General features: G+C 38.3%; 1 protein-coding gene across 10 annotated transcripts in view; it reads right to left on the bottom strand.

Annotated features, from left to right (window-relative positions):
• The window catches only part of LOC116282204 (vomeronasal type-1 receptor 4-like), a 72,285-nt gene that overhangs the window by 18,586 nt on the left and 26,101 nt on the right, over positions 1-27,598 (bottom strand). For 3 of the 10 annotated variants that reach the window (XM_072968537.1, XM_072968540.1, XM_072968541.1), the window contains exons 2-5: positions 24,007-24,099; positions 22,728-22,852; positions 15,613-15,737; positions 12,955-14,071 (exon numbers count right to left, since the gene is read on the bottom strand). In XM_072968537.1, the coding sequence (XP_072824638.1) occupies positions 13,051-13,950 (900 nt within the window). In that variant the 5' untranslated portion in view covers positions 13,951-14,071; positions 15,613-15,737; positions 22,728-22,852; positions 24,007-24,099 and the 3' untranslated portion in view covers positions 12,955-13,050. The other 7 variants (XR_012076093.1, XR_012076090.1, XM_072968539.1 and 4 more) reach the window with 6 other exon arrangements.

Raw genomic sequence — 27,598 nt, 5'->3', positions numbered from 1 at the left:
TTCCTGTGAACTTCAGTCTACCTCCTGGAATTTGTGCAAAAGAAAGAGCCTCTTCCATACACTGCCGAGGTCTCTGGGGAGATGCTAACTTAGAACTTGTCATTGTTGTTTTCAGTAGCTAGCCACTGGGAAAAAGTTTTTCACAAATATTCTCAGCTTCCCACGTCTGCATACTCATTGTAGCTACAGGTGAAAAGATAATTGCGGTTCCAAGGGTAGGTGAGGTCACAGAATCACAAAGTCATATACAGGGTCTGGCTGCCGCCCTCCCACATGAGCTGCTTGCTGTGACCATCACCCTGAGCCCACCTTTCTGGCAGTAGGAGGTTTTTGGGGAGTATTTCCTATTTCAATTTGAGAGGCAGGCTGCAAAGAAACCTCTCAGGCATGTGGGTAAGTGACCCTATCAGGAGAAGGGATTGTTCTGGGTTTGAAGTTGATCCAGTCCCAAAGCCACACAGCAAGGAGGAAGAATACTGAGGCTTGAGCTGACCTAGTAAGGAGAGACAGGGTCCTAGACCCTGCACCAGTCCCCGATGTCTCCTAATGTGATTTAGTATAATCCTCAATGACAGTGATTGTGGGAGTTCCATCCACGAAGCAATGAAACCTGATTTTAAAGGTGCTTAAGGACTGCAGTTTGAAATCAATCTGCTTGTGAGGCTTGCTTTCAGGACCCAGAGACTAAATTTTCAGGATTACTAGAGCTTTGGTATTAATACAGGGATCAGTCATTCTGGATGGCAATTGCCATACTAAGAAAGTTTTCTCTAGATCTGGGAGTGTGAAGTGCTTAATAGACACAGTGTGTCTCTACTAAAAACACCTGTGGTCTGTTGATTTGATGAGACTTTTTCCCCCCTTGAATTTAGGGAAGCAGCACTTAAGAGAGAATAACTTTTATAAATAATGGGTTTCTGATGTCATGTTCAAACACATACCATGATATTTTCCCTGCTTTAAAAATTCTAACGTCAGTCACAAACTCCGGAATTTCCATTTATAAATGACACAATATTTACAAAGTAAAGTTTCAGCTTTGCATAGAAACCAAAGAATAAGTTAGTAACTGCTTGTACATTTTTCATAGCAGTGATTTGGATGTTGTAACTCTTCTTTAAAGGTTATACATACAGCTCCTTGAGCCTAATAATAAAAATGATCTAATGAAATGTTTCTCAGTGAGAAATAAAGTAAGTGGAGAATACTGGGTTTTAATTGACAAGATACCAGTAACCCATTCCTTGTCTTCCAGCACAGGATCCTTTGGCTCTGTACACGTTCCAGTCACTGGGAACCAGCAGAATGTCTTCCAAGGATCTGACAATGGGAGTGGTCTACTTAACACAGACTGTAGTTGGAATCTTGGGGAATGTCTGTTTTCTTTACCATTGTCTCTGGAGGTCAAGGCCAATAGATTTTATTCTTAAGCACCTGATGTTAGCCAACTCCTTAGTCATTCTCTCTAAAGGAGTCACCCAGACAATGGCAAGTTTGGGGTTGAAACTTTTTCTCAGTGATGCTGGATGCAAAGTTATTTTCTATGTTCACAGGGTGAGCAGGGGTGTGTCCATTAGCACCACCTGCCTCTTGAGTGTCTTCCAGGCCATCATGATCAGCCCCAGGAGCTCCAGGTGGGCTGAACATAAAGCAAAAGCTCCCAAGTATGTGGGCATCTCTATTTCCTTATGCTGGTCACTAAACATGATGCTTAATGGTACAGTTGTTTTGTATGTAACTGGAAGTTGGGCAAGAAAAATATCACCCATAAAAGAGATTTTGGACACTGTTATGTTGAATTTCTTGATGAAATCACAGACTCATTGAATACAGTATTGGTTTCAATCCCTGACGTGTTCTGCTTGGGGCTCATGCTGTGGGCCAGCAGCAACATGGTTTTCAGCCTGCACAGGCATAAGCAGCAGGTCCAGTATATTCATAGGACCAGTGTCTCCTGCCAATCAGCCCCTGAGACCAGAGCCACCCAAAGCATCCTTGTCCTGGTGAGCACCTTTGTGTCTTTTTATACCCTCTCCTTTATCTTTCACATTTACTTCTCTGTTGTAAATCATTCCAGTTTTTGGCTAGTGAACACCTCTGTACTAATGTCCGCATGTTTCCCGACTGTCAGCCCTTTTGTGTTCATGAGCAGGGACTCCAGTGCACTCAGGCTCTGCTTTCCCTGGATAAGGATTACATAAATGTGTGTATTTGCACAGTGTCCAATTGTCTCTTCATCCCCCTCAGGGTCCTCAGCCCATTTATGGGATGATCACTTTACAAGACACTGCTGAGTAAGACAGACCATGCTTCTGCTCTACAATAAACAATCCAATACGGTTATCAATGAGTTATGATGGAAATATTTACACAACTGAAGTTTTATTAAGACTTCCAGTGGAGGAGTTCAGAGTCTATGGAAGAATAAAATGAAAGATCCTTAAAAAAATCTGGGGATTTTGGAGATTTCACTGAATGTGTAACATGTATGTAATATGTATGCTGGGAGGTTAAGTAGGTTTGGGAGTGTAGGAAATGTTTTGTGAATGCCGAGCAGAATGAAAGGTGGTCACTCTGGATACTGAAGAAATAAAGATGCTCTCATAAAACACTGGGTACCATAGAGTGAAGATGGAGGATAAGTCTAATTTATGGGAGTTGTGGTTTTGAAGTCCTCATGATGAGATTTGTCTGTGACAGCTTTCGAGAGACGGTAGTCATTTGAAATACGATGTTATGAAGAGAGAGTAGTATATTGAAGAATATTATATTGAAAACATTTTCATGGGAAAAAGGGTCGGAAGGAAATTCAGTAGGACAAAATAGAGCACAAAATATGTTTTTAGTGATTTTAAAAGAAACCAAGTAAATGTTGCCAGTGGGAAATGAAATGATATCTGGGAGGAACTAGCATGCATTTTGGGATCAATAGAAGGTAGATTTGTTCTTTAGTCTGTGAAAATGTCACCTGGGAATGTTGAAGAAAAGAGATTCAAGTGCGTTTTCATGTCTGTAGGTGAGAAAGAAATGAGTCTGTGGTAGAGTCTTCATTCATTTTGGAGAGGTTGAGACAAATCCTCTTGAAAGGCGAAGCCAAGAAATAATTTTGTGTGTGTGTGGAGTTTCTGGCTCGTGGATTTTAAAACATTTCCTTAATTTTATGAAAGATTTCAAAATGGCTCTCTCTGCATTTATCTTACTAAAGCAGAAGCAATGTAATGAAGTTTTAGAATTTTTAAAAAAAGAATTAATTTGGCAGCTGGACTTAATGGATATATATTGAACATATGCCACAAAAATAAAGAAAGGTGTTTTATCTCATAAGAGACACTTGAAAACACCAGACTATGTCACAAGCAAGATATACATGTGTGCACATGCATATATCCATGTGTATCTGTCTAAAAATGTACATATACACATATATGTTTCTATGCACATGTTTTTTATCACTTAAATGTATAAAATCAGTTATGTTTGTTTTCATCAATTAGCAGTACTGCAAGAGTGTAAATGAAGAACTCAACAATGAAGACTAATTACAATAAAAACAAACTATTTAAACTTAATGTCTCCTTTATCTGATATGTACACTTTATCTGCTATGCCGTGGTAGTTGTCTCATTGGTTACAAAATTGTGTGAAATGTATATTTCACTTTTTTATTAAAAGCCTTATGTTTTCACGCTATTTTTTGACAAAATATCCAAAGCATTATTGAAAAAATTGTTTGATTTTTTTCAGGACTAATTAGTTTTTGATGGTTAATATAAAAATAAAAAATAAAAAATAAAAGATGCTGTTCTCAAAAAAAATAACAAATGAATATATTTGGAATTAGAGTCACCTACTTTGTCCTTTTTTATATTTTTTAACTTTTTTAAATTAAAAAGTTATAGTCATTTTGCAATGTTGTGTCAAATTCCAGTGTAGAGCACAATTTTTCAGTTATACATGAACATACACATATTCATTGTCACATTTTTTTCTGCTGTGACCTACTTTGTGCTGTTTATGACATATGTTTTATCTTCTTATTTCTAACCTCTTTGTTAAGTTTTTAAAATAGTTCTATATTTTCCCCTTTCTTGCTGGAACTTGTATTCTCAGTATCTCATAGTTACAGTGTTCCTTTAAAAATTACTGATAATACAAAGTATATAGAAGTTTAACATTCACATTTACAATATCAGGGTTGCATCAAACTAATATTTGCCTTTTTTCCAACATTTTGTAATTGGTCATATGTATATATATTCAGATATATAAAGATAAATGTGTATAAATATACATATATACACATATTTAAAGGCAAAAGTGCTAGCTCAATGAAATTTGAAAAACAGAACACATGTCTGTAAGTAACGTGTAGATCAAGAAACAATACTGTCACCCTCCCCGAATTTCCCCTCTGCCCTGTTCCAGGCACTGACCGCAAGAGTAACCACTATGTTGACATCTAACAGCGCACATCACTTCCAGCCTGATTTGTAATTTATATGAATTAAATAATGCACTGTTAACCCTTTTGTATTTGGATTTTACATCTCTTATGTTGTCTACGAAACCTGTTGTACAGTTACATGATGTTGGTAATTCCTGACGATCACTGTATAGGATTCCATTGTGAGAATATCAGTTAATGAATTAATCATTCCACTGTTCAAGAGCAAGTGGCTGGTTTTCAGGTTATGAAGATTATGAATATTGCTGGTATATAAATCCTAGAATTTGTGTTCTGGTGACCCATGTAAATATTTATGCTGGTTGCATGTGTAGCAGTGGAATTGCTGGGTCACAGGTTTATACATGTTAAGCTTTTTAAGATACTGTCAAACAGTCTCCAAAAGTTTTGTCCTTATCTTCACAGATATCTGCAGTTTATGACATTTCTGGTTTATCTAAATTCTTGCTAATACACATTAATTTCTGTCATTTTAATTTTCGCATTGTGGTTGGTACCACGTGGGAGTTTTATTTCCACTTCCTGATGACTAAGAAAGTTAAGCATCTCTCCACGTGTTTACTAGCCACGGATGAATGTCTTTATTGAAGTGTCTTCTGGTTTATTTTGCTTGTTTTGTTTATTGTCGTTTTTTCCATACTAATCTGTAGTTCTTTATTTTTCTTTCTTTCTTTAAACTGAAGTAGAGTTGATTTTACAATGTTGTCTTAGACTCCGGTGTACAGCATAGTGATTCAGTATACACACACACACATATGCATATATACATATTCTTTTTCATTATAGGTTACTACAAGATACTGATTACAGTTTCCTGTGCTATACAGTAGGAGCTTAATGTTTATCTATTTTACATACGGTAGTTAGCATCTGCAAATCCCAAATTCCCATTTTATCCCTGCCCTCTTCCCCTCTGCTAACCATGCTTGTTTTCTATGTCTGTAAGTCTGTTTCTGTTTTACATACAAGTCCATTTGTATCATTTTCTTAGATGCCACACACAAGTGATATCATATGGTATTTGTCTTTCTCTTTCTGGTTTACTTCCCTTAATATGCTAATTTCTAGGTCCACCCATGTTGCTCCAAATGGCATTATTTCATTTTTTATGTCTGAGTATTATTCCATTGTGTCTGTATATATACACACACACCCACACATACCCTTTTTATCCAGTCATCTACTGATGGATATTTAGATTGCTTCCATGTCTTGGCTATTTTAAATAGTGCTGCTGTGAACATTGTGGTGCATGTATCTTTTTTTTTTTTAACACTTAATCAATGTTTATTTGCCACTGTTATGGATATTAAGATGTAAATTTTTTCAGCAGTGTGGGAATCACAAGTTCGAATGCACACAAGCAACAACATGGTTTACCTGCTCCAGTCAAACATCAGGGAATGTTTGTATTTATCAGCTAAAGTGGCTCCACCCTATGGTGTTAGCACAAACACGGCTCACAATTCACAAACATCAGTTTTAAAACTAAGCGAATCTCCTCACATTTAAAAATGTGGATGTGTAGCACAGGGAAATATATACAAGGTCTTGTGGTAGCTCACAGCATAAGAGAGTGTGACAATGAATATATGTATGTTCACATATAACTGAGAAACTGTGCTCTACACTGGAACTTGACACAACATTGTAAAAGGACTATAACTCAATAAAAAATGTTAAATCTGAAAAACATTAAAAAATGTGGATAGATTCACACAATTCAAAAATTGTGTATAATAAACTGTAACATTTGTATACTACCTTTATGTAATGTAATTTATGTTTGCATAAAATGTAGCTACAATATGTATGTTTTAAAAAACAGAAATGTTATCAGTTGTTATGCAGAGTAGAATAATGGATGATTCTTATTTTACATGTTTTAAAATTTTCAAAAATTTCAGCAATAAATGTGTTGATTTTTAATCAGATAACAGGGTTACTTTCCATATTTATAGTTTCATAATCCTAATCTTTTAAGTGTCGTAAAATATACATAACATAAAATGTACTATTTTAGCCATTTGTAAGTGTACAATTCAGTGGCATTAAGTACATTCATAATGTTGTGTAACCATCACCACTATCTGTTTCAAGAAAGTTTTTTATCATTCCAGATACTGTGTACCCATTAAACTCTAACTCTCCATTCTTCCTTCCAGTCCCTGGAAACTTCTTTTCTACTCTCTGTTTCTCTGAATTTGCCTATTCTAGGAACCTCATGTAACTGGAATCATAAGGTATCTGTCCTTTGGCTTATTTCACTTCCTTAACATTTCAACATTCATCCACATTGCAGCACATGTCAGCATTTCATTCCTCTTTATGGCTAAATAATATTCCATTGTGTGTTTACACTGTGTTGGGCTCATCCATTCACGTACTGATAGACACTTGAGTTGTTTCTCCCTTTTGTCTACTGTGAACAATGCTGCTGTGCACACTGGTACACAAGTATCTATCTGAGTCTCTGCTTTCAGTTCTTTGAGTATGAACCCAGGAGAGGAACTGCTGGATCACATGGCAAATCTACATGTGACTTCTGGAGGAACCACCATACTGTTGCCCACAGCAGCTGCCCCATTTTACATTCCCAGCAGCAATGACCCAGGGCTCCAAATTCTCCTCCTCCTTGCCAACATTTGTCATTTTCCATTCTTTTGGACAATAGGATTCCTAATGGGTGTAAAGTGATATCACTGTGCATATAAATTATTTTTCTATAATAAAACAGATGAATACAAATATTGATAGCACTTCCTAATGTCAGATACTGTTCTGAAGATATAATTTATTTAATTCTTATAAAGGCCCAGTGAGGTAAGTACTGTTATTATCTTCAGTTGACGGGTAACGAAATTGAGGCGCAGGGAAGGCCAATAACTTACTCAAAGTGACAGGGTATGAAAGTCATAAGTCAACACAGAAAAACTAAATAGAGAGAGAAGTGACACAAAGATGAAAAACTCACATCAGATCAAGAAGAAAAAACCAGCATCAAACATCTAACATTTTCCAATTCATTGTAAATAATTGAAAGGAACTAAAAATAAATACATTGTGTTTTTCACCTATAAGTTTCCACTTATATTATTACAAACTCATAGTGAACATGATTTGTTAGGGATGCAAACGTAATTTAGAAGTGCCATTGTGGACAAACTACTTCTATCTGTCAGACATCTAAGTTGTCTCCTCCAATTATTTTCTTTTTAACATTTTTTATTGATTTATAATCATTTTACAATGTTGTGTCAAATTCCAATGTAGAGCACAATTTTTTCAGTTATACATGAACATATATATACTCATTGCCACATTTTTTTCTCTGTGAGCTACCATAAGATCTTGTATATATTTCCCTGTGCTATACAGTATAATCTTGTTTATCTATTCTACAATTTTGTGATCCCGTCTATCCCTTCCCACCCTCCGCCCCCTAGGCAACCACAAGTTTGTATTCTATGTCTATGAGTCTGTTTCTGTTTTGTATTTATGCTTTGTTTGTTTTTGGTTTTTTTTAATTTGATTACACATATGAGCAATCTCATATGGTATTTTTCTTTCTCTTTCTGGCTTACTTCACTTAGAATGACATTCTCCAGGAGCATCCATGTTGCTGCAAATGGCGTTGTCTGTTTTTATGGCTGAGTAGTATTCCATTGTATAAATATACCACTTCTTTATCCAGTCATCCGTTGATGGACATTTAGGCTGTTTCCACATCTTGGTTATTGTAAATATCGCTGCTGTGAACACTGGGGTGCAGGTGTCATTTTGAAGTAGGGTTCCTTCTGGCTGTATGTGCAGGAGCGGGATTCCTGGGTCATATGGTAAGTCTATTCCTAGTCTTTTGAGGAATCTCCATACTGTTTTCCACAGTGGCTGCACCAAACTGCATTCCCACCAGCAGTGTAGGAGGGTTCCCCTTTCTCCACAGCCTCTCCAGCATTTGTCATTTGTGGATTTTTGAATGATGGCCATTCTGACTGGTGTGAGGTGATACCTCATTGTAGTTTTGATTTGCATTTCTCTGATAATTAGTGATATTGAGCATTTTTTCATGTGCATATTGATCATTTGTATGTCTTCCTTGGAGAATTGCTTGTTTAGGTCTTCTGCCCATTTTTGAATTGGGTTGTTTGTTTTTTTCTTATTAAGTCGTATGAGCTGCTTATATATTCTGGAGATCAAGCCTTTGTCACTTTCATTTGTAAAAATTTTCTCCCATTCTGGAGGTTTTCGTGCAGAAGCTTGTAAGTTTCATTAGGTCCCATTTGTTGATTCTTGCTTTCATTTCTATCGCTTGAGAAGACTGTTCTAGGAGAACATTTTTGAGATGTATGTCAGATAATGTTTTGCCTATATTTTCTTCTAGGAGGTTTATTGTACCTTGTCTTATGTTTAAGTCTTTGATCCATTTTGAGTTTATTTATGTGTATGGTGTAAGGGAGTGTTCTAGATTCACTGCTTTACATGCTGCTGTCCTGTTTTCCCAACACCATTTGCTGAAGAGACTGTCTTTATTCCATTGTATATTCTTGCCTCCTTTGTCGAAGATTAGTTGACCAAAAGTATGTGGGTTCATTTCAGCTCTCTGTTCTGTTCCATTGGTCTTTATGTCTGTTTTTGTACCAATACTATGGTGTCTTCTTGACTATAGCTCTGTACTTTGTCTTAAGTCTGGGAGATTTATTCCTCCAGCCTCTTTCTTTCTCTTCAGTAATGCTCTGGCAATTCTAGTTCTTTTGGGTTTCCATATAAATTTTATTATGATTAGTTCTAGTTCTGTGAAATGTGTCCTTGTTAATTTGATAGGGATTGCATTAAATCTGTAGATTGCCTTGGGAAATGTGACCATTTTCATGATATTGATTCCTCTCATCCCGGAACATGGGATATGTTTCCATTTTTTAAAGTCTTCTTTAATTTCCTTTGTCTATGGTTTACAGATTTCTGTGTATAAGTCTGTAACCTCTTTGGTTAGATTTATTCCTAGGTATTTTATTACTTTGGGTGCTATTTTAATGGGGATTTTTTCCTTTAATTTATTTTTCTGTTGATTCATCATTAGTGTAAATAAATGCAAATGATTTTTGAACGTTAATCTTGTAACCTGCTACCTTGCTCAATTCTTCGATCAGCTCTAGTAGGTTTTGTGTGGATCTTTTAGCATTTTCTATGTATAATAACATGTCATTAGCATATAGTGACACTTTCACCTCTTCTTATCCAATTTGGATCCCTTTTATTTCTCTCTCTTGCTTGATTGCTGTGGCTAGGGCTTCCAAGACTATGTTGCATAGGAATAGTGATAGTGGCAGCTTTGTCTAGACAGCTAATGCCTTTTATTATTTATTGAGATGATTTTAAAGATCTTATTTAGCCCCAGACATGCAGTTTTAAGGGGGCTGTGATTCTAAATTTGGTAAAGAAAGTCCTTCTGTCAATCTGTGTTTAAAGAGAGCTCTTTCTCTCCCCTGCCCTTTAGTTCCCGGTTTTACTGACTAAGCTAAGCTGGGTTAATGTGGGCTGTGTTTACATTTCAAAAGATAAGATCAATAACTTGAAGGGACAAAGATAGTGTAAGTTTTCTCCTAGGAGTTTTGGAGAATTTTTGTCTATTACCATAAGATGTAGGGTAGATTTTATTTAATTGTTTCCCTTTGTAAATATAGGAAAAATATGCTGCAATATCCTGATCTTTTACAATACCTATAAGCATTTTGAGTGGAATTGGGGTGGGCTTGGGGTTGGAAGATTTAAATGGGCCTTGATTTGTTTCTAGTTGCATTTCTAGTTTTGTGGAGATTTTTCAATAAAGACAGTTGTTTCTACTAGCCCTTGAATATTGGCTTCCAGCAGATCAATTTCTTGATAATTTGTAGAAGGGCCTGGGTAATGGCTGAGGAGACAAGTTAATGTTTTCCTCGTTTCAGAAGGAAAATTGATGTTGGATATATAGTTTAAATCTAAGTTCTTGCATCTCAATAAGGGATTCCCTAAGGCTAGTCATTGCCAATAAAAATTGACACTTACCATCTGCGTCTACAAGGATTGGGTCATCTTGGCACTTGCCACCTACTTCTGCTTGGATTAGGCCATGAACTGCTGCAGCTGCTGACATCCAACACCTTCTGAAAGGTGTTGAGGCTGGAGATCAGGAATGGGGCGCTCTGTGCTCTGGGAAAACTGGCAAAACAGTCCTTCAGAGAGTTAGATGTTTTCAGGAGAAGATTTTAGAAGCCCAAATTCTTGCATCTCCTCAAATCTAGAAAGACACTAAAGTCATTTATGGTGACTCTGCTCCTTGTGACTAGCAGCAATCTTCTGTCTTAAGTGTGTGCTTGACCTCACATACCCCTCTTCACTAAAATCATCATACTGAGCTCCTCCCTGCCTCTTTGGAGCCATTCCTCAGAGCTATCTGAAATGCCATCTCCCTGGCTATAGTCCTCATTTTACCCCACATAAAATTTTACCCACAGCTCTGATGTTGTGTGCTTTTATTTCATTCGACATCATTTTACTTTCTCCCACTTTCGATTTGATCATTGTACTAATATGACAGTTGTAATTATAATGAGGGCTCCTAAAGGTTTTCCTTACATATTGCCAGTTTGAAGGATCCATTTCTGTCCATTAACTACTGGAATCTTGTTTTCAAAGCAATGGAAACCAATAAACATTTCTATAGCTTAACCAAAGATGCAAAAGTTATCTCACTGGAGATGATATAGCCTTCATAAGATCCAGAAAATTCACTCCCAGAGTTAGTCTAAGAAAGTAAAATTCCTTCATTGGTACAGATGTTAACAATGTATAGAAAAAGCTGTCTCCAGTTTCCCATGGGTATGTGATGTGCCTTTAGTCCTAGACATGCAATTCTGAGACACTACGGGGCATTGATGGAATGCGGCTTTTCTAGTGCATTCAAGGGAATGAGGGTTGGTTAGGCAAACGTCCCTTTTGAACTGAGACCCCTTGTAAGCATCCTTGTGGAATTGGAATGGCTGGACACAGGGTGTGTCTGTGACTTTTTTTGTCTTCGATCTTCTGCCTGGATGAGTGATCAGCAAATACACTCCGTAAGTTCAACTTCCAGTTGGCAGAGACCAGAGGATATATTCTCACTTGTCATAAAGCCAAACACTGAGGACATAGAACAAAATAACAGCAACATCAAAAACCATCTGGATTTTACCTGGGAGAACCACAGTAAAATTGGTCTTTATTGACGCCAGTCTAATGAGAAATATTTCACGCATCTATGGTTCTGTTAAAACAGAAGGCTTGTAAAGTGCCTCTGCCTTCTGCTGTATGGTCCTTCCTCTTTATGACAGATGAACCAACAGACAGAAACAAAGGGAAACAGTGACCATTTGTGGGAAGGAAAATAATTAAAAGAAAAAAAAAAGAGAGTACTCATTTACAAAAACCGAAGTAACTGCCCTAAGGAACTGGCTACAAAATATTTTCCCTGGCTAACCTAAAATTAGATACAGAAAGGACCCTCACCACTTTCCCTCAGCAGACCCTGTGGGCAGAGGTCTGGGAGGCTGACAAGGTAAGAAACCTCATCTCTTGTTGGCCTTGTCAATATCTCAGGATGTAAAAGCTGCAGCTGCCTGGAGGCAGGGAATTGGGTCCAGCCAGTCTCCTTACTGGCTAAACACCTGTTCAGGAGGAGGAAATATCCCCGCTATTTCTATTGAGGTTTGGTGGCTGGTCTAATAATAAAATTAATACAATATAAGTTAACAGGAGTAAAAGATTTAATTTGTGTCTACAAAGATCTCATAGACAAAGACCTAATGACTAATGACATGGTATTGATTAGTTTTCTTTTCTTTCTTTTCTTTTAGTGAAGATCCTGGGAATGGAACCCAGAACCTTGTGCATGCTAGCTAGCCATGTGCTCTACCACAGAGCTATACCCACCCCCTGGTTCTTATTTAGTCAAAGATTTACACATAATTGGCTTGAGAAGTACATTATTAAAGAAGTCACAAGATCTGTTTATACAGGCTTCTCAGCGCTGAATTACCTGCCTTTAGTGATGAAGATGTCTTTCAACATCCAGAAGAGGGAGGGCACATTTCACATGGGAAATATATTTTCGGCTTTTAGGGAGATAGGGGAGAATCAAAGTGTCCCTCTTGCATTGGCCATTTTTTAAGTAACCTTAATTTAAAATCATCCATATGCTGTTAAGGAATCAATTATGTCCCCATATAGGGGCAGACTTCTCTGGGTCTCAAGAAGTTCTGGATAGCTTATCAGTAATCTGCAGATGGTTTCCACAGCTGCAGATTAAACAATGTATAAACTTGGAATGCCTCCACTAAAATTATTAATAATTATTGAGTTAGATATTTATGACCTTGATAAATGCATCTCATTACTATTATCATTGCTATGGATGCTGACATTCATTTAGGAGCAAAAATATTTACCTCTCTCTTGTAAACTGAGTCATAAATGTCATATTTCATGAGATTTAGGGATAAACAATGAATCATTGTCAATATGCCTGTAATTTACATATTTGTGATAGATTTCTGTGATTTTTGTATTTTATTCTAGTGAAAGCAGATCTGAGGTACTCTGGAGTCATGGATCATGAGAATGTAGGGGCTGACAGCCGGGAAACATGCAGTGATCAGGGCAGCAGTGTTCTTTAACCAGAAACTAGGATTGTTAAAAACTGCCAAACAAATGTGTAAGGTACCAGAAAGTGTCCACAAAGAAATGAAGAAGCACATCATGACAAGGATGCTTTGGGTAGCTGCAGTTTCAGGGGAGGTTCTAGGAGACTGATTGTTCCTGTGAATGTACTGGACACGCTGCCTGTGCCTGTGCAGGATAAAAACCATGGACCCACTGGCCCAGACCATCAGCACCAAATAGATACCATCATGGAGTAATACTATTGGCACATAGAGTGACTTGGTGATTTTACAACAATTTAATGCATAACAGTAGCCATGATCTATGTTGCTTAAGGTGATTGTATTGTTTATTCTGTTAGTTATATGGAAAGGAACCAAAATATTTAGCATCATGGTCAAGATCCAGCAGAGGATATTGGAGATGCCCATGTACCTGGGAGCTTTTACTTTAAGCTCTGCCAACCTGGAGCCACTGGGACTGATCATGATCACCTGAAAGATACTCAGGATGCAGGTGGTGCCCATGGACACATCTCTGCCCATTCTGTGAATATAAAAAATAAATTTGCATCCAACATCGCTGAAGAAAATTTTCAACCCAAATGCTGTCAGTGTGTCAGGGATTCCTTTGGAAAGAAAGAGTAAGAGGTTGGCTGAAGCCATGTGCTTGAGAATCAAATCTGTGGACCTAAATCTGCCTCCTGTGAAGTGAAGGAAGAGAAAATGATAAACAAGACAGAAATTCCCCAGAAGTCCTGCTATGGTCTGTAAGGAAATGACCACTCCTATTGCCAGCTGCTTGGTGGCCATTCTGTCAAGTCCCAGGGAAGACACTCTTCTTCTGAGCTGGATATTCCTTTATGGAGGTACGAGGCACAGCGCCGTGTAGCATATCAATTAGTTTACCTTGCTTTTACTTCTAGTGGAGATCCTGAAATTGAAATGGATAGTTCATTCAATATTCTTCACTTATATCAGTTCCCCCTGAATGATAATTATTCCTCGTTCTTTCTTTTAATCGGGTGTCTGAGAGATGAATATGTAACAGCGAAAGAGCTTTACAAAATATGGCTCCCTATGTAAAAGTATTGCATGTAATACATTCTGTGTTCTTCATAATGTCATGCGAGGGTCAGTACTAGTATCTTCATTGAAAACATAAGGAGCACTTAGGCAGATCAGGCTTAATGATTTTTACAGATTTAAAACCCTTTCATAATGTGGAGATTAGATCCTTGCTAGATTGGTAAACTAATAGTGCATTTAAACACAATGATATTTTAACAAAGCTAGTTATTTATTTTTCTGTAAAATACTAATGTATATTAATATTTTCCTATACGTTTGTCATTTCACTCATGGTTTGCTGGTATGTTTTCAGTATATTTATAGTAAGACATTTCCATTTATCTTTATATATTCAACATATATGTCAGTATTGATTATGGTTAAAATGGAAATATCTTAACAAAATTTAGATACGTTGATTGTAGTATAATTCTCGGGAACTGCTCCCTGTAAAACTGTATTTTTAAAATGCACTGTAAGCTTTCTGTTTTGGAAACAGAAACACTACCTTGCTTTTATGAAAGAAGTGGAATGACTTCTATTAGAGGAATCACTGAAGACTGTCATACCCTGAACTAGGACACCTGAAACAGCAATATGTGATGAAGTAGTGTGGTCTGGAAGATGAATATTACTAATTCAACTCACAAAATAATCTGTTAATTAGCAGGAAATTCAATGTATTAAGAGTAACTGAAGGTTTTTGAAACATTAATGTATCACATATTTAGCAAATACAAATACTAAGATTTGATATATTTTTCCTGTAGAAAATGAAATTGCAGAGTTTCAAAGATAAGAAATTTTATAAACCAGAACATAGGCCACGTTATACTTTCATATTGATAGCTCTTGTCTGAAAACCGTTTTTGCATTTACCTTTGCTTTACATTTCTCTTCTTGAATGTAATGGAAAATGGGCTGGCAAAAATCAATAAATGATCGATGTTTTCATTAGGAAACAATGTCTCCATTAAGCACTTTTTACACACAGAAGAAGAGAAAATGTTTTTATTCCAGCAGTAGTCATTGGAATACAGTACTTGTATAAAAGAGTTGATCATTCCTGTAAATTTATTCTAGATTTTATGAAACATAGAGATGGTATTGACACACCTGGATACCTCAAAAATGTACCCTCTGATTACTCTGATGTAACCTGTTTACAGAGGCATTTCTGAATTACAATCATCAGTTACATTTAAAATCAGGTTTCATATCATTTGGATTAAACAGTTACAATCACTGTCATTAGGAAGCAATAGAAATTGAGGGCTGGTCTAGCATCCCCTTCTCCCTTTAATAGCTCCCTTTAGTTCTTGGATTTATCCTTTCTTACTGTTTTCCTATGGCAGTAGACCAATTTCAACATGAACAGTTCTTTTTTCCTGTATGATCACTTACCTAGTTTTCTGATACCCCTCATTTGTTGCAGATTCTTGCTCTAAGACTGAAATAGGAAATACTCGTTTCTCTTCCTCTGGTTGCCTGGAGAGTGGATTCAGTGTGCTGGTCACAGCAGCCTGCTCCTATGGCAGGAAGGGAGGAAGCTGGACTCCAAGATATGGGATGTGATGCTGTGACCTCCCCTCCCCTCCCTTCAGAATTGCAATTATCTTTTCACCTGTAATTTCAATGTGAGACAGGCTTGGGGACCTGAAAACATTTGTGAAAAAATTATTTCCCAGTTGCTAATTATCAAAAGACAATTAAAAGTTTGTAGTTATCTTCTCCAAGGAAGTACTGCAATTAAAGAAAAGCTCTTTTTTGCCTTGATCCTGGGAGGCAGACAGGAACTCAAATGGGAGCAGCAGTAAATCCTGAGGTGTGACACATGAAGACCTTTCAGGGAATTTCATGTGTCTTCTTGTATATTGTGCTCCCCTGAGAAGTGTTTCTACTCAAAATGAGTTGTTTCCTAGTGTTGAGACCACTGAACTGTGCCTTCCTTTAGGTTATGCGTAGGAATATGAAACCAAACAAAGAACCTTACCAGGATTTCCAAAGAAGTAAAAGGAAGAACATGATGCAATAATTTATTTTGGACCATAGCACTTACATAGAAAGCATTGGGCATTTTTTGCTCAACTAATCTAATCATTTTCAGTTATTTGGAAATCTAGGTGATATGGAAAATTTCTAGCAAATTACACTTCATGAAGAGTGACTTTTTCCTTCTCCCAAGTTTGGTGATAGAACGTCTAAACAGAAGAATATCCACTTGTAATAACCTCTAATGAAAAAATTGAAAATGAATGTAGGTATGTATATATAGTTCTATACACCAGAAATTGACACATTGTAACTGACAGTACTTCAATTTAAAAAAAAGAATATCCATTTATTGATGGAAATATATAGATGTGTTTCTCACCTATAAAAGCACCGAGATCAGATGGTTAAAAAGGCCAATTTTAGAGTTTCTTGCCTATCACATAAGTCAGTGTTACCTCCTTACCTCAAGAGCAAAGAGCATTTGCCAGCAATATAAGGCAAAATGAGGATCACCCAAATTAAGAATCAAAACTTTGATCTGTGTCATTGAGAAACAGGAGAAAGTTCCTTAAGTTTGAAAGGGCACATTGTCACATTTTGGTCCTGCAAGTCCTTGCCCATAGCCCGAAGCTGGGGGAGTCACATGTGACCATCAAATGTTGATATTATTAGAGAGACTGTCTTTTCTCCACTGTATTTTCTTGCCTCCTCTTTCATAGATTAATTGACCAGAGGTGTCTGGGTTTATTTCAGGGTGTTTATTGTGTTCTGTTGATCTATATGTCTGTTTTTGTGCTAGCGCCAGGCTGATGTGATGAGTGTTGGTTTGTAGTACAGTTGGAAGTTTAGGAGTGTATAACCTCCAACTTTGTTCTTTTTCTGAAGATTGCTTTGGCTGTTTAGGGTCATTTTAGATTCTATATAAGTTTTAGCATAATTTGTTCTAGTTCTGTGGAACGTCATGGGTACTAAGGATTGCATTAAATCTGTACATTGCATCGGGTGGTATGGCAATTTTAACATTATTTCAATCCAAGAACATGAGAGTCTTTCCATTTCTTTGTGTCATTTGTAAATTCTTTGATCAGTGTTTCAGTAGGCAGAGTATAGGTGTTTCATCTCATTGCATTTTCATCTCATAAGTATTTTTGAGCAATTTTAAGTGGAATTGTTTTTTGCTTTTGCTTTCTGGTAATTTAATTTTAGCATATAGATGAGCAACAAATATTTGTATATTAATCTTGTATCCTAGATCTTTACTGGATTCATCATTGTTCTAATCCATTTTGGGTGGAGGCTTTAGGGTTTTCTATAGAATGTATCATGTCATCAGCAAATAATGACAGGTTTACTTTTCCCTTCCAATATGCATGCTTCTTATTTCCTGTTGATTTCTGATTTCTGTGACTAGGACTTCCAATTATTTATTCCACAGAAGAAGTGAGAGTGAGCTTGTTGTATTGTTCCTGATTTAAAGAAATGATTTTCGCTTTTCACTGTTGAATTTTTCCTTAGCTGTGGGTTTTTAATAAGTGTTCATCAACAGATGACTGGATAAAGAAAATGTGGTATGTTTTTACAATGGAATACTACTCAGCTATAAAAACAGACAACATAACGTCATTTGCAGCACCATGGATGCTCCTGGAGAACGTCATTCTAAGTGAAGTAAGCCAGAAAGAGAAAGTAAAGTACCATATGAGATCGCTCATATGTGGAATCTAAAAACAAACAAACAAACAAACAAACAATACAAACAAAACATAAATACAAAACAGAAGCAGACTCATAGACATAGAATACAAACTTGTGGTTGCCAAGGGGGCAGGGGGTGGGAAGGGACAGACTGGGATTTCAAAATTGTAGAATAGATAAACAAGATTATACTGTATAGCACAGGGAAATATATACAAGATCTTATGGTAGCTCACAGAGAAAAAAATGTGACAATGAATATATACATGTTCATGTATAATTGAAAAATTGAGCTCTACACTGGAAATTGATACAACATTGTAAAATTACTATAAATCAATAAAAAATGTTAAAAAAATAAAGTTAACTACTGAATTCTTATACACAACATTAAAACACCACTGTGAGAATAACAAAATATTATTCTCAATACTTGTTATACACATACGTTCATGCAAAACAGGCATACTGCAACATTAGCAATTAGTACACTGGGCTTATATTACATAATATATGCTAATATTAATGGTATATTAATCAAAATAACAATAATAAATAGTTAGTAATCTTAGACAAATCCAGTCATAAATAATAAGCATTTATATTGTTAAATAGATATGTGTATATATATATATATATATAGAGTCCAATTCTCAAGAATTCACCTGTAAGAATAAAAGATTATTTCACATAATAATTTAATTCTTATTATATTTTTTAAAACAAATATTGTTTCATCTATTCTTACATTAGAGTCCAATTCTCAAGAATTCACCTGTAAGAATAAAAGATTATTTCACATAATAATTTAATTCTTATTATATTTTTTAAAACAAATATTGTTTCATCTATTCTTACATTATAAAATTAAAAGAATCAAAGAAATTTCAGGAAGAACACAGAATATGAGAAGTGTAAAATATGCTGGAAACCACTGATTTTGAAATAAGAGGTCCAGGTAAATATGTAATATTATAGACATTAACAAAAGGAAAATGTGACATCAAAAATGACAAAGCAGGGAACTCCAAATGTATTTCCCCATATAACGGAAGAAATGAACTGACAAAAACTGTCAGAATCAACTTTATAAAAACTCTGGAAATTAACAAAAGGATTCCAGCAACAGGAAGACACTCAACCAAAAAAAAGGCAGCTGACGCCATCCCTGTTCCTCATCTGCAGTGGCCTTGAAGATGGCAGCCCACAAGCTGCTATAGGTTTCCAGGATGAGAGGTGACAGGACAGAACTTACAATTTGGCTGTTTTTGTTTTTTTGTTTTTTGACCTGCCTGATGTTTCCCTGAAGGACTAGCTCAAAGTGCTAGCGTTCATTGGCCTGATTCAAACCCACACCTGGGTGGAAGTGCCACAAGGAGGCTTTGTGGAAAACATTTAAAGGGGAATGTATTAGCCACGGCCACCTAGGACAATGTGTAACAACTGTGGCAAAGAACGGACAAGCCAAAAACCCTGAGAAAAACACTGGGGAGTGAGCTGCACTGGGAAATAGGCCTGTGAAAATCTCCCACACGTTCCATGGGATCAAGACAGATATGAGCAGGCCCAGGAATGGGAATATGAGAAACGAGCTGAAAAGCCCCTAAGCCGCTACCTGCAGCTGACCATCAGATTCTGTGCAAGCAGGAAGGGAAGGCTAAGGCAGGACTGTAAACTCTTGCTTAAGTTTTTAAGGCATTCTCCAGCACACAGAGCTCATCTACAAAGAGTGTAAGGTGTTTTGTTTTGCTTTGGGTTTCAGGTATTTAAGGATATCTGTCCAGGCACTGACTGACCAATAAGCAAACCAAGACTTCAGTGGCCACCCAAGGCAGTGAAAAACATACTACACAAAATTAGCTGAGAGAAATAAACACACAATAGCAGTCAGAAGAAACAACAACAAAATATGTGGGTGGGGAAGGTGGATTATGATTTACAAACTCTCAACATATTCACAATATCCCTTTTTCTTAAACAAAAAGTTACAAAGCAGGCAAAGAAACAATAAAGTATGAATCATGCAGGAAAGTAAATAAATAGCATAAATTGTCCATAATGGAGCCCAAACTTCAGACTTACTAAACAAATACTTTATATCAATTATTTAAGCTAAAAGGAATAGACAAAGAATTAATGAAAATAAGGAAAACACTGTTTAAACAAATAGAGAATATCAATAAAGTGACAGAGATTATGAAGAGAGGCTAAATAGAAATTTTGGAGCTGAAAGGGAAAATTACTCAAATGAAAAATTCCCTAGAGAGGTCCAACATCAGGTCTCATCAGGTAGAAGAGAGAATCAGCAAACCTGGAGGTACATCAGTTCAAATTACCCAGAGGAAGGAGCAGACAAAAGAAGAAAGAATGAAAGAAAAATTCACATGAAAGCCAAAAAGTATGTATGGAAAACAAACTATGCTATAGAGAAACCAAGGTATCTTATATGACAAATTACAGCCAATCAATTTAATTACATTTCTGGTATAAAGACAGTATGTTAATAACAAAAATATATTCAAGATATATGATATTCCCAATTTTAAAAATCCAAACTGATTTAAATGAAAAAGCATGTGTTAATTATATAAAGCAGGCATTATTTAAGCAAAACAAATGTAAAAGGAATCACTGTGATTATTAAATGTTCAGAAAATTCTACAAGTTATAGACATTTTGAGGAAACTGCTGCTGAGCTGTAACCCTCAACATTCAAGAAGGAAATCTTGCAAAATATATAAAACAGTATTCATTCCTCCATCCAATAGACCCACTAATTACAGCTATAACAGGAAAAACATTATTAGTGTGACCAGGAAAAAGTAATCAATGATTACATAAATCAAAGAAAATTCATGTATAATACAAGATGGTAGCAAGAATGTCTGAAACAAAACCAACAGGGTACAATTCAGTTGTAACATAGGCATCACGAACTTCATCAACTCCCCGAGAGGATGCATCAAAATCACCTTTGTGAACAATGAACAATGCCACACACGTGGAATGAACCCTGTTGTGAGATGAGTAGTTTGGTCAATGGTCTCACTGATATGGGGTTATGAACTTGGCAATTTTCTCCCTAAAATAAATCCCTATGCCTCAAATCAGAGGATGACTGTTAGTAGACTTAATCAACATTGCCACACTGCCCTTGACAGAGACACCAGTGATGATCCACAGAAACCAGAAGGACATCTGGAACCACCTGTGTCACATTCTTGGGACACTTTCTATCTCAGCATCCTGGAACACGCTGGCCACGCTACTGAGTTACTTCGGGGACACTTCTCTACACAGCAGTGTGATGCTGTGACACCTAAACCAGAGTTCTAAATTCAGAATTTTCTTTTTCTCAGTAAAGCTCCTTGTGGGAGAGTTCACCAAAAGATGAGCAGCACCTAAAGGGTGGGCTCTCACAGCAGAAAACAGGATAAAATTTCAGACACCCAGTAGATGTATTTCAAAAGCATGTTTCAGAGAAAAAAAATCACACGACCTCAAAAAAAAAAAAGAAAAAGAAATCAGCGAGAGCCAAAGTTTTTCCATGTTCCCATATTAAGTAGCCACAGTAAAAGGGAGAAAAAGAAAAGAAATGAGAGCAAAGCCAGGGGGTCAGATTTTGTGGGATGCTGAAATGGGCCCTGGGCCTGCCTGCACACCCCAGGCCGTGCCTGAGATGTGGTCCCCATGAAGGACTGGCAATCAAAGAAAGGTTCTCTCTGCCCACTGTGTTTATGCTACTGGTGTGTAACAACCTCCAAAGATTCATGCTATTCCATTATGCACGATCCTGGAGGCAAAAGCAGAAATGAAGAAATGGCTGAGGCACATGAACAGGCAGAGAGGGCTTGAGGCAGGCCCAGGCACTGGCCTGGGGCCCCAGATGTGATGGAAGGGCAGCCAATGATCTCCATCCCAAAAAAGGTCTCTGGCTACACGAAATGGGGATGGAAGCTGGAGAAGGACAGGAGCGGCGACCAGGGAGACCTCGGCTGTGATGCGTGTGGATGGAGAACTGAGTATAGAATGAGAGGTCAACCCCCCAAAGTCAAATACAAAAAAAGACCACAGAGGGCAGGTGACAGAATGTGAGTCATGATGAAGGCTCTGACTTTGTCTCTGCAACAGCTCAAATGCCACTGGGGATGGGAGGAACATTTCAGACACAGGAAGAAGAGAGAGAGGAGAGGAAAGCTGACAGAAATAAAGTTTTGTTTTCCCAAGGACCTCTCACATATAGGAAGACTTTCCTAAAAAATACCTGAGGAAGTCATCACTGCTTTGCCATCTGAGTTCTCACTTGTCTTCATACTTTTATATATCCCCGCACATCGGATTTTTTTCCCCGTTATTCTCACCTCACTCTTCAGAGGCCAGGGGTCTTCCCCTTTCTCCAAAATGAAAATAATATTCACCTCAGAAAGACAGATTCTTGCTTAAATGAAAAAGGTGACTGATGTGCTGTGGCTTTTCCATAATACACTCCAGCCCTTTGTTCAGATGGGAAGGAAGTTACGGATGGGAGAGAATAATACATCACAAATTTGTTCAATGACTGTCTCCTTCCAAATCCTAAAGGAATATTGCAAATATGCAGACATGTAGCTCTCTTCCAAGAACTACTAAATCAGAAGTGCAGGAGGACAGCCAGCCTGATATTTTATAGTTTTGCCATAAGCTTCTGGGCTTACTCAACTTCCAAAACCACCATTACCTAGCATGAAGGGGGCAGGAGTCAAGTAACTCAGCAGTTTCCAAGAGACTCAAGATAAAATGCAAAGATAACCAGGGGCAGATCCCAACTTCTGTGGGGAAGTGATCCTCACCCTGGGAGGCCAGGTTCCTGCAGGTCTCCAACATCACGTCCCTGTATAAGGCCCTCTGAGCAGGGTCCAGGCACTCCCACTCCTCCTGGAAGAGCTCAATGGCCACATCCCTGAATGTCATCGTTCTGGAAATGAAAACACATTTCACCAAGATGCCACCAGAAGAGTGCTTATCTTCACACAAAATGAGAAGAGGAGAGAGGTGCTGGTGTCCATCCCTAGGGGAGGCAGAGCACAGCTAATGTCTTCAGGAATGACAGAGTCCACAGTCACTTCAAAGAAAGGTGAGCACTGAAAACATGGGATAATGATAATTACAAGAACAACCAAAAGTTCCCAAACACAATGCATTTCTCTCAATGTTTCATAAGCATTACCTCCTATAACAACATAGCATCTGATTTTTTCCCACCTTATAGAGGACCCAACTCTGCTAGTCAGCAGCTACTGAATGGCAAAACCATCACCTGAGCCAGTTGGTCCAGCTTTAGAATGGAACCTACAGCAGCACACATTTAAGTTAACAGATACAACATTAAATGTATGATGACACAGTTGTTTCCTAACTTAGCAAACATGACACATTTTCAGCACAGGCTGAAAACACAGAACTCCTGGAAAGGCCAATATGTACGTGTACACACACACATACATACAAGGAGGTACAATCTTCTACTCAAAACTCATTAACATGGCAGGATAGGAAAAGACTTAAGAACATGTAAAGCATCTAAGATATACTTTTAATTTTAAAATAAATACAAATCTTCTTTATGAAATGATGACGTCGCTGATACACACCACGGGCCCCCGCTTACTTTCACAAGAGTGCGCCTACAAACATACACGTGGAACTCAAAGGAATTAAAATTTGCCCGTGTCCAAAAAACATTTTTTGAATGTGTCTTCATTTTCTATTATCTCTTACTTGTGCATTTCAAACTTTTTGGTACAGTGAACATGTATAATTTATACTAAACTTAATTAAGATGGTCAACATTATTCTATAGGAGCCTAGTAATTTAAAAAGCACTTCAAACTTTGAAAAACTATGTATTAAAATATTTAACTTTAATCACCATAAATACATATAGGGAGTATAAATACCAAATAGAAGTTGTGTGGTGATGGGAGAAGATTGAGGGAAGGCCCTGGGGTGAGTTCAAGCCAACCTATCAGGCAGGATACTTGAGGGTGAGAGATTATCAAGTCCACACGGCCTCAGATCTTCAGTCCAGGATGGAGAGCACTGAACAAGAAACTAAGGATGTGATTTTACCTGAGAAAGAGTCATTCCTGACTCCTTGTTCTTCCCTCTTCTTCCTCTTCAGGGCTTCTTTCTCAGGTAACATTCAGTCTTGAGACATCAATCCTGAAAGTCAAAATACGCTGCTTAATGCTTAGAATCAACATACCACTTCGTGTACCACAACCACACACACACACACACACACACACACACACACACACACACACACAGGGGAGACCTCACTACATGGAACAGACAGACCTCTGCTGCACACTGTCCCAGGAGGGACTCAGGATGGGAAACACCTACAGGGAAACTAACAAGTAAGGTTTCTGACCCCCCGTCTTCAGAACTCACCCTCCCGGTTAGGGCCACACACATGTTGCATCAGTGGGGACTTATGAAGGCCTGGCCCGCATCTTCAAGTCACAGACCCAGCCCTGACCAAAAGCCATGCAGAGGACAGCTCCTCTCACCTCTCTCTCGGTTAGGGGCTGGTATCTGTCCTCAGAAACAGATGAGCCAGAGCCCTAGTCTTCAGAGCTGAACATTTTCACAGAAGGGACAAAAGGGGGTTGAGGGGAACATCTACTTTGTAACTCACAGCTCACTAATTCAACACACCACACAAAGGGAAGAAAAGAAGCTGCTAAATACTAGACTAACTCACTAAACTAGGATCATTGATGTCCTGACCAAGTGTATACTGAAATGGTCTCCAATTATTTACTGAGTACCCAAAAATGTTCCAAAATAGGACAAAGAGGAGAAAGAATGCAGGCCTTATAATCTGAACTAGACACAATATATTTAATAGGGAAAACAATCTGGGACTTTTATTTAATCTAATGACTTCTGGCATCAAAATATTTTAAAATATGAGACTATCTCATATTTAGAATAGAATGATAAGAGCTGGTTTATTATATGTCACCAAAGCTTATTGCAGAAGTTAATGATTTACATAAAAGCAGAAATTCAGTATACTATCATTTATCTCAATATGCTTTTAAAAATAGTGAATTAAATGTAAGAGGAGTAGAAAGAAAAGTGTACATTCATTAAAAGAAAAACCAACAGTTTTAATATTCCTTTAAAAAGCATCATGTAGTGACACATTCAGTCATTTGTCCCAGTTCTCCTCCCTCACAGCATCCCCAGAGAAGAAGGTGACCCACTGACACAAGTCTCCCCTCGCTGCCTGAAGAAAGGCTGCAAATGGAAACTATTCTATGAGGCAAATAATTAATGGAATACACAAGTCTTATAAACAGGAGTTTTGCAATTCTCATCTGTAAAATTAAAAAGGATTAAGCTAAATTTAAACTGAATAGATTATAAAGCCAGAAGTAAGTTTATCACAACCTGTTCAGCCATATTCCATCGCCCCATCGCTCATCCAGAATTAGATTTTCCTTCTTTCTCTCCACTATCTTTCTGTTAATCTGTATCCTTTTCCTCCTCTCCATTGTTTTTCCTTTTGTTTCCTCCCTCACCTCCACTGCTCTCTCTCCTTTTCTGTCTTCCTTTCCTTATACCTCTTTGCACAAGTCTTGAAACCTATCTCAACCTATCTCCTGTTTCTCCCTCTCCCCAGTCTGTTTCCAATCTCCATATATATCTGCCCCAACCCACATTTCTGTGTGCCTTCTGCTCTCCAATACATCATCTTTCCTGTTACATCCCGTCTGCCACGACTCACTGACCCCCGCAGCTGGCTAGGCTCTCTCAGTGCTGTTTCTCACTCTGCCATCCCTAATCCTTCCTTCTGTCCCTGCATCCCGCTCCCACAACTCTTTTTCTCCTAACCACTCTCTCTGTCTGAAATGCTTTGACTTTCTTGTTCCACACTTCTACCAACAAAGGGCCCCTTTCCCTGTTTTGCTCCCCTTCCTCTTTCTGGAGCTCCTCCCTTTCCTGTACATTTCTCTATTTTCCCCTCTTGCTACTTTCCTGAGTTATTTTATTCTCTTTCATTTGCTCTTTGCAAGCCCCTCCTCCATCCTCTATTTTGCCTTCTCTTTATGGGCTGCCTCACTGATCTTTTCCACCCTTTCCCTTTTCTATTTCTCCTCATTCTCCCTCTGTCTCTTTCTCCTGATCTTACTTACTCCCTAGTCCTGCTTTTCTGGCCTCCCCATTTACAATCACGTCCACAAAGCTCCTGATCACTGGGTGGGGGAGGTGACACTCTAGGGACACTCCAAGGTTTTCAGTCCTAAATCGCACCCTACTGAAAAGTGTGCTCTTCTGGGACACTGATACAGGAAAAATGAATGTAGGGTGAGAGGATCGCCATGTTCCAGGCCTCAGTTGAGTCCCTGGGATGTTCCCCACCAAGTGTGGGTCCTTGGCTTCTTGCAGGAAAGAATTCAAGAGTGAGCCACAGTTTGAGAAAAGGTAGATTTATTTGGAGAGATACATACTCCATATAATGCAGGCTGTTTAAGAAGCAAGAGAAAGGCCATGACCTGTGTGTGTGTAGTTGGGAGTGCTGTTTAAAGTAAAAGTAGAGACGCTCCATAGACAGAGTGCAGGTCCTCTTACTCATAAGGGTGAGTTGCCACCAGGTGTGAAGGTTGTTAGTTTTTATGGGCTTGGTGGCTTCATATGCTAACAAGTGGGAGAATTATTCCAACTACTTAGGGGAAGGGACTGGAATTCCCTGGAATTGGGCCACCACCCAATTTCTGACCTTTTAAGGTTAGCCTCGGAACTGTAAGGGCACCTACAGGACTCTTATTTATCTATATTACATGAGCACATAATGAAGCCCAAGGTCTACTGGAAGTCAGATCTCCCATCGGCAAAAGGGGTGAGCATGGGGCAGAGGCCCAAAGAGTTTGAATCTATCCCAGAAGTCCATCTCCCAAGACTTTATAAAGCGTGGAGTGGGAGGGGAGGTCAGAGAAGTGATTGAAGCAGGGAAACAACAGGGCAGGCGGGTCTAATGGCCCGAGGCCGAAAGTCCATAGGCGGGAAGTCCTCAGAAAGATTTTACTCAAAAACCAAAGCGGACCCCCGACCCAGCAGCCATGCGCTCAGGCTTCAGGGCGTCTCACACCGACGCCAGCACTTACCTAAGGTGGGAGGTGCGAGTGCAGGAGTTTTAACGTCCGTAGCAATCCCAAGACCCCAGCGTGTAGGGCTGAGATGGTCAGGTTTAAACTTAAGACCAAAACTCACAGACACCGGCCAACCTTAGCCCCGCGTGAGCCACTTCCGGTGTGCCAGACGCTGCGCGTGCCCGCTCCTTCCGGGACTTGCTGAGGGCGGGGCCTAGGTCAAGCGCTTCCGGAAGTGGGCGTGAATAGTGTCCCGGCCTGAGCAGGAAAGTGGGGGCGGGGCCAGGCCAAGGGAGGGGCATGGCGGGGGGCGGGGAAGGGTCGAGAAACGGACACCCCTCCCTTGCTCCCTAAAGGCATTTTTTTTGTTTTCTTTATTTGCTTCTGAGTTTGGATCAGTTGAATTTTTTACGTGTGTGGGGAGCCGGGCTGCTCCTTGCCTATTTTAAGTTCATGTTTCAATTTAAGGTAAAAACATAGGAGTTATGTGGGCTCTTCTTGCAAGCTATTTACACTTTTAAAGAACATTGCTAAGCTGTTGGCAGCATGTTTCTCAG

This window comes from Vicugna pacos, chromosome 9, assembly GCF_048564905.1.
Source record: "Vicugna pacos chromosome 9, VicPac4, whole genome shotgun sequence".
In the NCBI taxonomy this organism is placed as follows: Eukaryota; Metazoa; Chordata; class Mammalia; order Artiodactyla; family Camelidae; genus Vicugna; species Vicugna pacos.
This window is presented reverse-complemented; position numbering and strand designations above follow the sequence as displayed.